Source organism: Mya arenaria, chromosome 2 (assembly GCF_026914265.1).
Source record: "Mya arenaria isolate MELC-2E11 chromosome 2, ASM2691426v1".
Lineage (NCBI taxonomy): Eukaryota > Metazoa > Mollusca > Bivalvia > Myida > Myidae > Mya > Mya arenaria.
Genome location: NC_069123.1, coordinates 13,573,971 through 13,585,891, shown reverse-complemented (window position 1 = coordinate 13,585,891; position 11,921 = coordinate 13,573,971). Strand labels below are relative to the sequence as shown.

Below are 11,921 nucleotides of genomic sequence, written 5' to 3'. Positions count from 1 at the left end.
TCATTGTTGTCGTAAAAGCTCCATGACGGTTTTCGATAGTAAATTTGGCGAGAACACGAACGACTATTTCAACAAAAAGTCAATTTGTATTATGTTTTTACGCTGATTAAGCAGATGAATCCATGCTAGCCTATCCACGTTCTCTTACAGACATAGTTTTCATCGAGATTGCCCATTGACTATCCCGTATCTAAATTGTCTACCAACTAGTAAAAATGGGTCGACGCTCGATCAACACCACGAAGAGTGGGAAGTTTATGAACCCCACAGACCAAGCACGTAAGTTTGTTGCTCATAAAGCATCTTGAATATAGTGAAAGTCATATTTACATTGAACTTTTAAAATACTGTCGGTGTCATTTACGTGTTCTAATGACTCGGTAACGGTCCGCTTGTAAGGCTACCAGACAAATCGGCCCCTTACCAAATCGGCCCCTAGCTCAAACGGTTACCTTTTCAGCCCCTTACCAAATCGTCCCCATCCCGTAGACGTTTCGGCCCCTGATTACCGAGACGTTTCGGCCCTTATTTTTATTTTATTTTTTATATCTAAATACATTGTTTAAGTAAAAAACATGTAATTTCATTTTATTTTTTTAATAGACAAAGCTATATACATGCATACAAAAGGTATAGATAAAAATAGATTTAAAGAAAATATCTGTACACTTGAAAACATATTTTTATTTTATTTCTAAATATAAGTAAAAAACATGTAATTTTTTATTTTAAGAGACAAAGCTATATACATGCATACAAAGATATAGATAAAAATAGATTTAAAGAAAATATCTGTACACTTGAAAACATGTAAAGATTTATTCACGAGATATTTTTATAAGACGAAATAGAGTTGAAGAAGAAATGTTTAAACTTCATTTTTTTTAAATAATCTTTAAATAATATACATAACTATGTTGCTAATATTATGTATAATGACATGTCCATTGTCTAACATCAGTCTTGACCAAACACCTATCGCCCGCCGTAGATGGCATCAACATTTTTCAGGAACTCCTAGCAGGTGACCTTATGCGAATCGTTTGAGTCCCACTCATCCATGATCCTGGCGTTGATGTCCCTGTAACGCTCTCGATAGAAGTTATAAATTTTATGAAATTCAGTTATTTATATTCAAATTAGGTATATATAAGGATGAAAAAACAACTATTATTAATCTTATATTGAATACGTATGCAAAACCATACTGGCTTAAACGGTGATTTTAGACAGACGGTCTTATGGCGAATTGTCACATTCCACAGAGGTATCAGGCGTTGAAATTGTGACACTTTGTGTTTACAAGCTTATAAATACGTCTACAAGGTTTGTTCCGACTTTCCCAACCGCTAATTCTCACACTTAAAGATTATTACCAATTATCTCTTCGCGCCTCAAACAGAATATTATTTCACTTTTTTATTACGTATATATTGTTTTACTCTTTTTAAAATGCATTTGAACTATCAAGTTGTATCTTGTTTGCAATTCATATCTATAAAACAAACATTATTTCCTAATTATGTTTAGATAAAACACTAATTGTCAAAAATAATAATTAATAATTATTCTGGAGCAATAGTATACCACATAGATAACAAATTAATGGTTGAAATGTAAAGGCATTTTTAAAAAACGCAACACGTTTAAAACAAATGGTACCCACTTTTAGAAACGATTTAATATATATACTTACGTTGTTTATATTACTCAAATCTTCTTCAATCAACTCTAAATAACATTAAAAAATTAAAGACAATTATTCATTCACACGTCTTTGAATGTCTTTTTCACACCCACAACACTAACAGTTTGCCTTGCAAATAAGAACGCATGGTTTAAAGACAAATTTTCTTTGAAGTCTTTAATGATCAATTAATAATTAACAGTTACAACAAATAAAATTTCTTAGATTTTCTAACATTTTATATTAAAAATCAGGGTTAGTAGTTATTTAGATTTTAATCATATTTTTATATCAGTCATATCAATGTTTTTCATGCATATCTGTCTATTTTTAAATTTAAAGATTTTATTTACAACTTATTTACAGATCTCATTGACATTTATAAGACGACCTACAATGTTTTTCTTTATACTCAAGATAAAAAATAAAATAAAATTAAGGGGCCGAAATGTCTCTATTGAAAATCACTAAGGGGCCGAAACGTCTCGAGTCATTTTAATTAAGGGGACGAAATGGCAGGGCCGAAACGTCTTAGGGGCCGATTTGGTAGTAGGCCGATTTGGTAAGGGGCCGATTTGTCTTGCTCCCCGCTTGTAGGCGGCTGATTAGTCCAAATAATTGTACGTTGACGGATTTTTTTTAGATTTTTGATATGGCAAATCCTTCACGTACTAATTGTTTAGTATCAAAAGTGGGTAGTTGTTCCGATCAGGATTCCAGGTTAAAGCATATAGCGTCTATAAAATATCATAAAAACAAGAAATATTACCAGATAATGTTATTTTATATTAGTTCCGTACACAAAAATAAATATCCAACTTATAATTATGAGTTTGACAGCTTTTCTTCATTTCATTCTGTCAAAACATAACGATATATACATGAAGGGCACCTGCAAGGCTTCAGGGCACAGTTTTAAATCGCTCGGAACATTTCGGCCATGGCCGAGTTGTTACGATTGTATAACGAGGTCTATCTCGAAGCTGTGTCGGAGGAGGCCGAGTTATTACGATTGTATCAAGTTGTTCCCCTTCGCATAATTGTTGTCTGTGTCAGTCAACTTTCGTTTTATTGGAAAGGTAAACAACTTGTTTTAATGCATTAAATGCTTGTTTAGTGCAAAATGGCATTTCACTTACATGGTAAAATATGAATATAACTCTTTATGATCAATTTCAACCATAAAATACTTCACTTAAAACAATTTCAATATTTTTAAAACACCCCCGTTTTTTGCACATTCCTGTTTAGACGTTAGGGATTGGAAGAATCCCGTATAACACGTCTAATATTTTAGACTAGGCGGCTGATGTGCGTTCATAGTGTAACGGTCCACTGTAGGCGGCGGATGTGCGTTCATAATATCATTCCGTTATAAACAGAAGTACGTTCATAAGGGATGTTAACTTGGTTGGTAATATGCATATTAGCAAAGCCTGGGCTCTGTGAGAATAGAGAAGTTAGTGTATATAAAGACCAGTGGACCCCTTCAGGGTCTAGCATGCTTTTCTCTGAAGGGATCTGTTGGTGTTTGTTTCACGTCGCACGTCACAAATGGTGGCAGTGGTGGGATATTGACAACTGCTGGAACGGAGTTGCCTTACCCATAGAATCCCAGACCAAGACTCGAGACGAGTCATCTCGGAGGGGAAAGTGATGTAACGCTCCGCTTGTAGGCGGCGGATGCCGCTGTAGGCGGCGGATATGCGTTCATAATAACATTCCATTATAAACAGAAGTACGTTCGTAACGGATGTTAACTTGGTTGGTAATATGCAAATTAGCAAAGCCCGGGCTCTGTGAGAATAGAGAAGTTAGTGAATATAAAGACCAGTGGACCCCTTCAGGGTCGAGCATGCTTTTCTCTGAAGGGATCTGTTGGTGTTTGATTGACATCGCACGTTACAACACCTCCAACTTGAGGAACATTTTGTCCCGTGCAGTATTAGAACTTTTCACTGGAAGTATAACATTACCCCCGCCCCAGCCTTATGAAAAGAGGCATATCAAGCGCAAATATGCATAAAATGCACTTATCCATTAACATGCCAGTATTGTTTATTATCTTCCGGTATCTGTATTCCAATGAAAAGTGCTAGATGTAAATGTATAATTGATCAATTTCTTTACCAAGGAAAAAAAACTTGAAATATTTCTACTGGGGATAGATAGGCAGTTAAGGAACTGATACTCAATTGATATTTGAGATCCCCATTCTAAAATTTAATCTAGTAATGCTATTCATTTGGTCATTTCTTATCAGTTTTACTTCCAGGCCTTCTGTAACTGAGCTAACTGATTCAAGTGCTGGTTTTTACCCAAACAAATTCTACCAACCCTCTTTCTCTGTTAGGTCATTCCTGGAGTTACTGAAATGTCAGTATTCTAATCTTTAAATGAACCTGTTGTGATATACCAATTGCAAATTGATGCATAAAACAAATTGAACTTTTAGGAAAAGAAGCAAGGAAGAGGGAGTTGAAAAAGAACAAGAAGCAGCGAATGATGGTGCGTACTGCGGTGTTAAAGGGAAAAGAGCCCCTTAGACTATTGGACGAGATGGAAATCATAGATCAGATGGGTAAAGATTTTTTTTGCATAATCTAAAGACAAGATTGCACATGTCACACCGTCATACATATCTCTTTGTCAGAATAGTTTGATGATGTCATAAGTGTTTTGAGCAAAAGGACTTTACGAGGACAACCATTATGTTCTTCCGATTTTAATGGATTTCAAATGCAAAAGTCCTTTCCATAGTACTTGGCATCAACAATTCACACAAGCCATATACAAAGTCCACAATTATAACATTGAAGCCTGGAAAGCATGTTACCATTGCAGGACTTAGGGGCTTGTGCTAATTTCTTCCACTGCAAAATGATGATTAGCATATATTTTCTTTTTTATTAAATGTCATTAATTACAACATATCAATATATTTTTCAGAGTTAAACCCAATGGAAGCCCCGAAACTGAATGAAAAAGTTCTGAAAGACAAGAGAAAAAAGCTACATGAAACATTTATGAGGGTTTTCAAACTATATGTAAGTTTATTTTAGATAGTTCTTGGCATATTTATTGAAGATTATCATTTGCAAAATCATTCAATATTCTTTACATTAGTGCAATAACTCAATATAGTTGAAACCTCGATATGGAATGGCTTGATTTCCTTGTTTTCTCGAAGTGGATGAAATGGTCCAATTTTGTTTTACTCTTTGTACTCATTCCCACTAGGCTTGATATTTGCGAGGCACAAAGTATTTTGGCTTCTCCCTGTGACATTGTGCCAAAAGGTTTCTCTTGTAACTGCATGATTGAAATAGAATCATATAATGAGTTTTTGCATTAGGGTGACACATGATTGTAACTATCAATTTTGTTCCATTTACTTTTAATAAATGTGTCGACAGTCATTAAAATTATTTTCTTTTCAGCAAAATAGTTGTATTGTCCTTTTCTATCATCACACATGAATTTTAAACTTTTGGTTTAAACACATATGATTGTTAGTTTGTCTGACAGACCCTTTTTTTGTTTTGTTTTTAAAAATGGTCAAGTTATTGTCATAGCATTGGTGTCATTTTCATCTTCACCATGTAAAAATGTTTAACCTCGAGTTGGCCATAACTAAGAAACACTTTAAGGTATTCACAATATAAGGCCCATAACTCTGGCTTTAATAATAGTCAAGAGCACCTTTATTGACTTTAAAAAACAGGCGAGTGTTGGCATTGGCTTAAGGTGCTCTTGTTTAAGTGGGCATTAGTCCATTGTATGATAATGAATATAGATATTCTATGTGATATACAGGATTGTAATGAAAGAAATGATCATATATTGCTTTTCTCCTTAACAATTTGCAGGAAAAAGAAAATCCAGAATATGCAAAAGAGTTACACAAAGCTAATGTGGAGTATGAAAAGAAACGGCAAAGATTGCAAGTCCACTACGGTAATCTAATGAAATAAACTGTTGCAAAAAAATATTCACAACTAAATTTTCTGCCTTGTATTGTATTGCTAGGGCTTTAAATGTAGCTAAAAGGGTTATGTGAGGCTGCTGCACCCTGTCCCTGCCCTTTATATATGTTTTCTATCAACAGTCATGGATCCAGCATGTTTACGGTACTATAAACGGATATGGTGTGCTTCTTCATAAATGAAGGGATTGCAACATGTTTACATATAAACAGATAAGCCTAATAGTTAAGAATAGACATGATGCACCTGTACAATTTTTCACTATTATGCAAGAACTGCTCCTATATTCCTGTACACTTATTGTTCTATAGTTACTGTTGTACCTTAGGCCTAACAATTTTTTTGTTTGTTTCGGGTAACCCGACCCTACCCGATAAAAGGCGATGACCCTACTATTTTTTTCGAACGGTCCTCCGCCATAAACACAATTTTGTTTAAACATTAACCATCATTCATTTTTGACAGTGAATATAGGTCAATAACAACAGCAATAAATGAGTGGCATTTGCAAGAAATAGTGCTATTTGCATGAAAATCCTCTTGACAACGCATAATATAAAAAAATAGTAAAAATATCCTTACCCACCCTACTTTTTTATTTTGTGGATGTTACCCTAAACAAACACTTTATTTAGGCCTTAGTATAGAGTTTTTGAGAAATGGTATTGTAAGTGTTATATATTTATATCTGGTACATATTTTGCTTCATTATCACCTTCCAGATCAAGTGAAGATTGCCGAACGGGTGCAGCTCAATGAAATCCCGCTCCCGGACATGCCAGCTGAGCCAGGTTGTATTACATTATCAGGGATCAACAAGCCTGATCTCTTATGCTACTACTTGGTTTAAGAAACTTTAAGAAAGCGTTTATAAAGAATTCAAATTCTAATAGCCCCTCAGTTATATCAAGCCCATATCATGTTTGTAGACTTGTGCTACTTTCGACCATGGCTATGGGTAGTATGTAAATATATATACATGTATCATGATGTTGAAAATCAGTTTATTGGCATCTTCTAAACCTAATTCACGAAAATTCAAATGATATTGAAAAGGTTGAATGCATAGAATGCTTATATATTTCAATGAAAAATTTCCATGGCTGATGGGAAGGCAATCATTCAGAGAGATAAGATAAAAATACAATTAATATGATAATTTTTTAATTTTGGTTAAAAAAATCGACATATTTGACTAAGATTCATCTTTATGAATTGGTCTTGTTGTTGATTTATTTCAGTTCCGACAATCCCATTGCCAAGTGACATTCCACTCCCTCAGAAAGGCATTCTGAAGAAAACCTCGGCCTACAGGAAAGTATATAAGCCTTATCACATGCTCTCTAGGAGGCCATGTTTGTATAGCCAATTCTAAGAGGCCATGTTTGTAAAGCCGATTCTAGGAGGCCATGTTTGTATAGCCGATTCTAGGTGGCCATGTTTGTATAGCCAATTCTAGGAGTCCATGTTTGTATAGCGGAATCTAGGAGGCCATGTTTGTATAGCTGATTCTAGGAGACCATGTTTGTAAAGCCGATTCTAGGAGGCCATGTTTGTATAATTAATTCTAGGAGGCCATGTTTGTATAGCCAATTCTAGAAGTCCATGTTTGTATAGCGGAATCTAGGAGGCCGTGTTTGTATAGCGGATTCTAGGAGACCATGTTTGTAAAGCTGATTCTAGGAGGCCATGTTTGTATAGTAAATTCTAAGAGGCCATGTTTGTATAGCCGATTCTAGGAGGCCATGTTTGTAAAGCCAATTCTAGGAGGCCATGTTTGTATAGCTGATTTTAGGAGGCCATGTTTGTAAAGCCGATTCTAAGAGGCCATGTTTGTAAAGCCAATTCTAGAAGGCCATGTTTGTACAGCCAATTCTAAAAGGCCATGTTTGTAAAGCCGATTCTAGGAGGCCATGTTTGTATAGCCAATTCTAGGTGGCCATGTTTGTATAGCCAATTCTAGGAGTCCATGTTTGTATAGCGGAATCTAGAAGGCCGTGTTTGTATAGCTGATTCTAGGAGACCATGTTTGTAAAGCCGATTCTAGGAGGCCATGTTTGTATAGACAATTCTAGGAGTCCATGTTTGTATAGCGGAATCTAGGAGGCCGTGTTTGTATAGCGGATTCTAGGAGACCATGTTTGTAAAGCCGATTCTAGGAGGCCATGTTTGTATAGTAAATTCTAGGAGGCCATGTTTTTATAGCCGATTCTAGGCCATGTTTGTATAGCCGATTTTAGGGGGCCACGTTTGTAAAACCGATTCTAGGAGGCCATGTTTGTTTAGCCGATTCTAGGAGGCCATGTTTGTTTAGCCGATTCTAGGAGGCTTTGTTTGTAAAGCCGATTCTAAGAGGCCATGTTTGTATAGCTGATTCTAAGAGGCCATGTTTGTATAGCTGATTTTAGGAGGCCATGTTTGTATAGCCGATTCTAGGGGGCCATGTTTGTTAAGCCAATTCTAGAAACCATGTTTGTTTAGTTGATTGTTTGAGGACATTTTTTTTATTAAAGATTCCATTAGGCCATGATGGTGTAGACGATGACTTAGTCTTCTTTTGGGGGGGGGGGGGCTGCATGTATTTGAAATCATCATTGGATTTCAGGCTTCAAATTTCAGTCCAATGACACCACCCTGGCTATTTCGTTAGCCCTTGTTAAGCCAAATTTTGTGTGTAAAAAAATATACAAAAAAGTTGAAATCAGGCATAGAAAGAGTACTGTATATAAGGGCTGTTTAAAGGGGCTGGTTCACAGATTGGCCATTTCAAAAGATAGACAAAATGGAAGAAACTCAAAAGGAAGAACTTTCACTTCAAATTTATATAACTGCAGAAATATGGATAACTGTTAGGATGTTTCTCATTTCGTCTTACTTTAATAGATATATCTGGAAAATAAACACCCAAATTGTTTTAGAATTCAACACTTACCATCATGATAATAAATGTTCAAAAAACTTTTATAATATAATCCACAAAGAATAGTGAGCCAGTCCCTTTGAACTTTCCAGTCTGCACATTATTTGATCTGGTAACTTTCCACCTACAGTGAGCCTCACTTGCTTTCAACTTCACCCAAGAAGAAAAGGGCCCCTGGTCCCCCTCCTGGGCCCCCGCCAGAACTCAGCGACAGTGAGCCGGAGATGGATGAGTACACTCATGCGGCAGGTGAGAATCTTACACATGAATATTTTTTAATCTATGTTAATTTTTGTTAACTAAAATAGAAAAGGCCCCATGTCCCCTTTTTGTGCCCCCCCTGTCAGAGATTTGTGAAATTGAGATGGAGATTAATGTAAATGCACATGTCACAAAGAGTTTAAATGCAGTCAGAACCTGTTGGCTCAATATCAGATAGCTTGATGCTTACTTCTTGATACACTCATACTTGAAAGTTTGCTGGCATTGTCACTTGTTGAGAAAGGATGATAATTCCCTGCCATATATATTCACAAGGCGTTTAAACATTTGAACATCTTCGTTTACACATGGTGGAAGTTGTTAGTGACTATATGTACACACAGTAATATTGTACAAATCTTGTATCATCATAAAATTCTATTTGTGATAATTTAACTTCTCTAGTCCTAATCATTTACTTAGTTGATATATGAGTTTGGTTTGTGGTCACCAAAACAGGCAAGGGGTTTTCCCAGAGTACCTGTTTTCCTCAAAACACAAAACCATAACCTTTGGTTACATTGTGCCTTTATTAGCTGGTTTTGTTTTAAAGAAATTTTTTAGGTATTGAACTATTCTCATTGCCTTGGCGTCTTTGTTGCCAGCTAGCAAAAAGAAGTAGCTTTTTAAGAAAAAACTTCTCATAAGAATTCTCATAACCTTGGTGCTGGCACGCAAAATCTTTAACCTTGACCTTAACACAAAAGACATCCAAGATATTCTAATGAAATTTGCAAGAGACAATATGCACATGCATCACGCCTCCAACATAAATAACGCACTGCCATTGGTCAAGGACTGGTCATGCGGTGACCCCATATTTTCCAAATTGGATCACTTATCTTTATGTTGAACCAAAATATTGTCTTTTTCGGATCCCAAACGTTTATCAATTTAAACAGGTTGTCTACATGATATATATGTTACGGGGGTTATGTTGAATATACGGGATGCAAGAAACCATATTTGGTATACGCTTTCCTTTGCCCCGTATGTTCCATATTGGCTCACCTACTAACCCTGTAACTTATAGTATAGCAAAGCCATAATTCTTGTATGATGTTGTTATAATTTGTGTTACAATGGTGGGTAATGGACCTGGTTAAACTAGCAATAGCAATACGTTTACAGAGATGGCAGCTGTATTGGCCCAGGAAGTGCCGTCAGAAGAGATGGAGGTGGATGCACAGTCAGGTAAAACTTGTTGGAGGCCATTTGCCACACAAGGTTTTTGTATTGAAATACTTCGGTTCGTTAGGATCTACTAAAACAATCTTAAAACAGAAACTCTATGTTCTGATAATGCAGTTTTCAATGTTTTAGCTCAGTTTTGTCCTTCTGGGGTTCAGGGTTAAATGAAATTGTCCATGTGACTTCGACAAACAACGCTACCAATTGTAATGCCTTCTCTCTCAAAAAAGTTTTATAAAAAACACTTTGGTTGGAGCAATGGGAACACCTTGGTCATTATCCAACAGAATTGACCTTGGAAATAATAGGAGTTAATAGAAAATAGTCCATCATTGCTGACAAAGGAGATGATTGACAAGGTCTATCTTGAAACTTGCCGGAGATGGCCAAGTTTTAACGATTGGGGTTGGAGGTGTACTTTAGATGAATTGATTCAAGTACAGGGTCAAAATGGGAATTGAAATGTAACAAGCAAACATATCAAAGTAATCTCAATGATGCCAGTGAGGAGGGTAACTGTATTCATATGCATGCACTATTTATCATACAAAATGTTTATTTTAGGTGATAAGAAAAAGAAGATCCGCTTTATTGATGATGAAAGTATAGACCCAGATGAGGAAGAGAAAGACACAAGGCTCAAGTTTAAGCCTCCAAAAGCAAAGGTTGGTCTACATTCAGAGGTTGTATGCTAAATATTTAGCTCTGTGGTGCAAGGTAAATAGTCAGTCTACCTTTTGTATTATGGCTTAATGACTGACTGTTGGGAACAGTATTATCGGTAAGTAGGTATATTGGGATACAGAGCACATGTGATACAGAGCAGATGCGATACAGAGCGATACTCTTCGGCAGAATATGGGTATAGGTGTTTTACAAACATCTCTAATGCTCTAACAAAAACTAAGCAATCTTATGAAATTATTTTTAAAACAATTTGCATTAATCAAGCTTGGACTATCTATGCAAGTCAACAATATCATTTCTATCGCAAACAAGAGCTGTCACAGTCAAGTGACAAATACCACCTACGGGAGTTTTTGTTAGATATGCGAGGTGTAAAATTTGCAACGCCACTGCTTAATCACTTACAAACATCGGTTAATTAATCCTTAGCTATGTTTTAAATTTGTGACCTGATTGTTTTGGCTTTTATTCCCTCTCAAAATATTTAACAGGAAATTGAAAAATTGATATAGACATTGACTTCTACTAAACATTATTTTCTATATGTGATTTTTTTAGGTAACATCTCTACAAAAGCGTATGTTGGAAATGGCGGGGCAGGACATCCCCAAGATTGCAAGTGACAGTGACAACAGTGGTAGCTCGTCTAGTTCAGACTCCGACGATGATGATGAAGACCGAGACTATCGCCGACGTCGAAGGCAGGAAAAACGTGAGCGGAGGGATAAAGAAGAGGTTAGAGCGATAGATATTTGTTATGTACCAGTCTGCCTATAGGGTGATATTTTTTTACCAGTATGTGCCAAGGAAGATTTTTTTTAAACCACTCTGTCTGTAGGGTGATATATGTTATACTAGTCTGCACAAAGGGAGATATTTGTTATACCAGTCTGCAGATATTTGGTATACCAGTCTGCTTATAGGGTGAAATTTGTTATATCATTCTCACAAAGGTAGATATTTATTATACCAGTCCGCGCAAAGAGAGATATTTGTTACATCCGTCTTGGTAATTATAAGTATCTTGGTCTATGGAATTATCAAATTCATAGACCAGCAGGCAAAGCACATTCAATTTTGTACTGCATAATTAGCTAATATGCAAATGGTTATCAAACTATATTTCTTGCCTGCTTTGTAAAAAAGAATACAAGCTATAAAGATAGTTATTTAGCTATGAATTTAATTA

The 11,921-nt window shown here is 35.8% G+C and overlaps 1 protein-coding gene across 1 annotated transcript in view; it reads left to right on the top strand.

Moving 5' to 3' along the window:
* Positions 1 to 18: 18 nt before the first annotated feature.
* Positions 19 to 11,921, top strand: part of LOC128217866 (WW domain-binding protein 11-like) — a 35,908-nt gene continuing 24,005 nt past the window's right edge. Inside the window, exons 1-10 of the mRNA XM_052925299.1 lie at positions 19 to 279; positions 4,143 to 4,268; positions 4,637 to 4,734; positions 5,557 to 5,644; positions 6,396 to 6,464; positions 6,915 to 6,981; positions 8,718 to 8,842; positions 9,986 to 10,048; positions 10,610 to 10,710; positions 11,291 to 11,467. Coding sequence (XP_052781259.1) covers positions 216 to 279; positions 4,143 to 4,268; positions 4,637 to 4,734; positions 5,557 to 5,644; positions 6,396 to 6,464; positions 6,915 to 6,981; positions 8,718 to 8,842; positions 9,986 to 10,048; positions 10,610 to 10,710; positions 11,291 to 11,467 — 978 coding nt within the window. The 5' untranslated portion in view covers positions 19 to 215. The remainder of the gene's footprint in view (positions 280 to 4,142; positions 4,269 to 4,636; positions 4,735 to 5,556; positions 5,645 to 6,395; positions 6,465 to 6,914; positions 6,982 to 8,717; positions 8,843 to 9,985; positions 10,049 to 10,609; positions 10,711 to 11,290; positions 11,468 to 11,921) is intronic.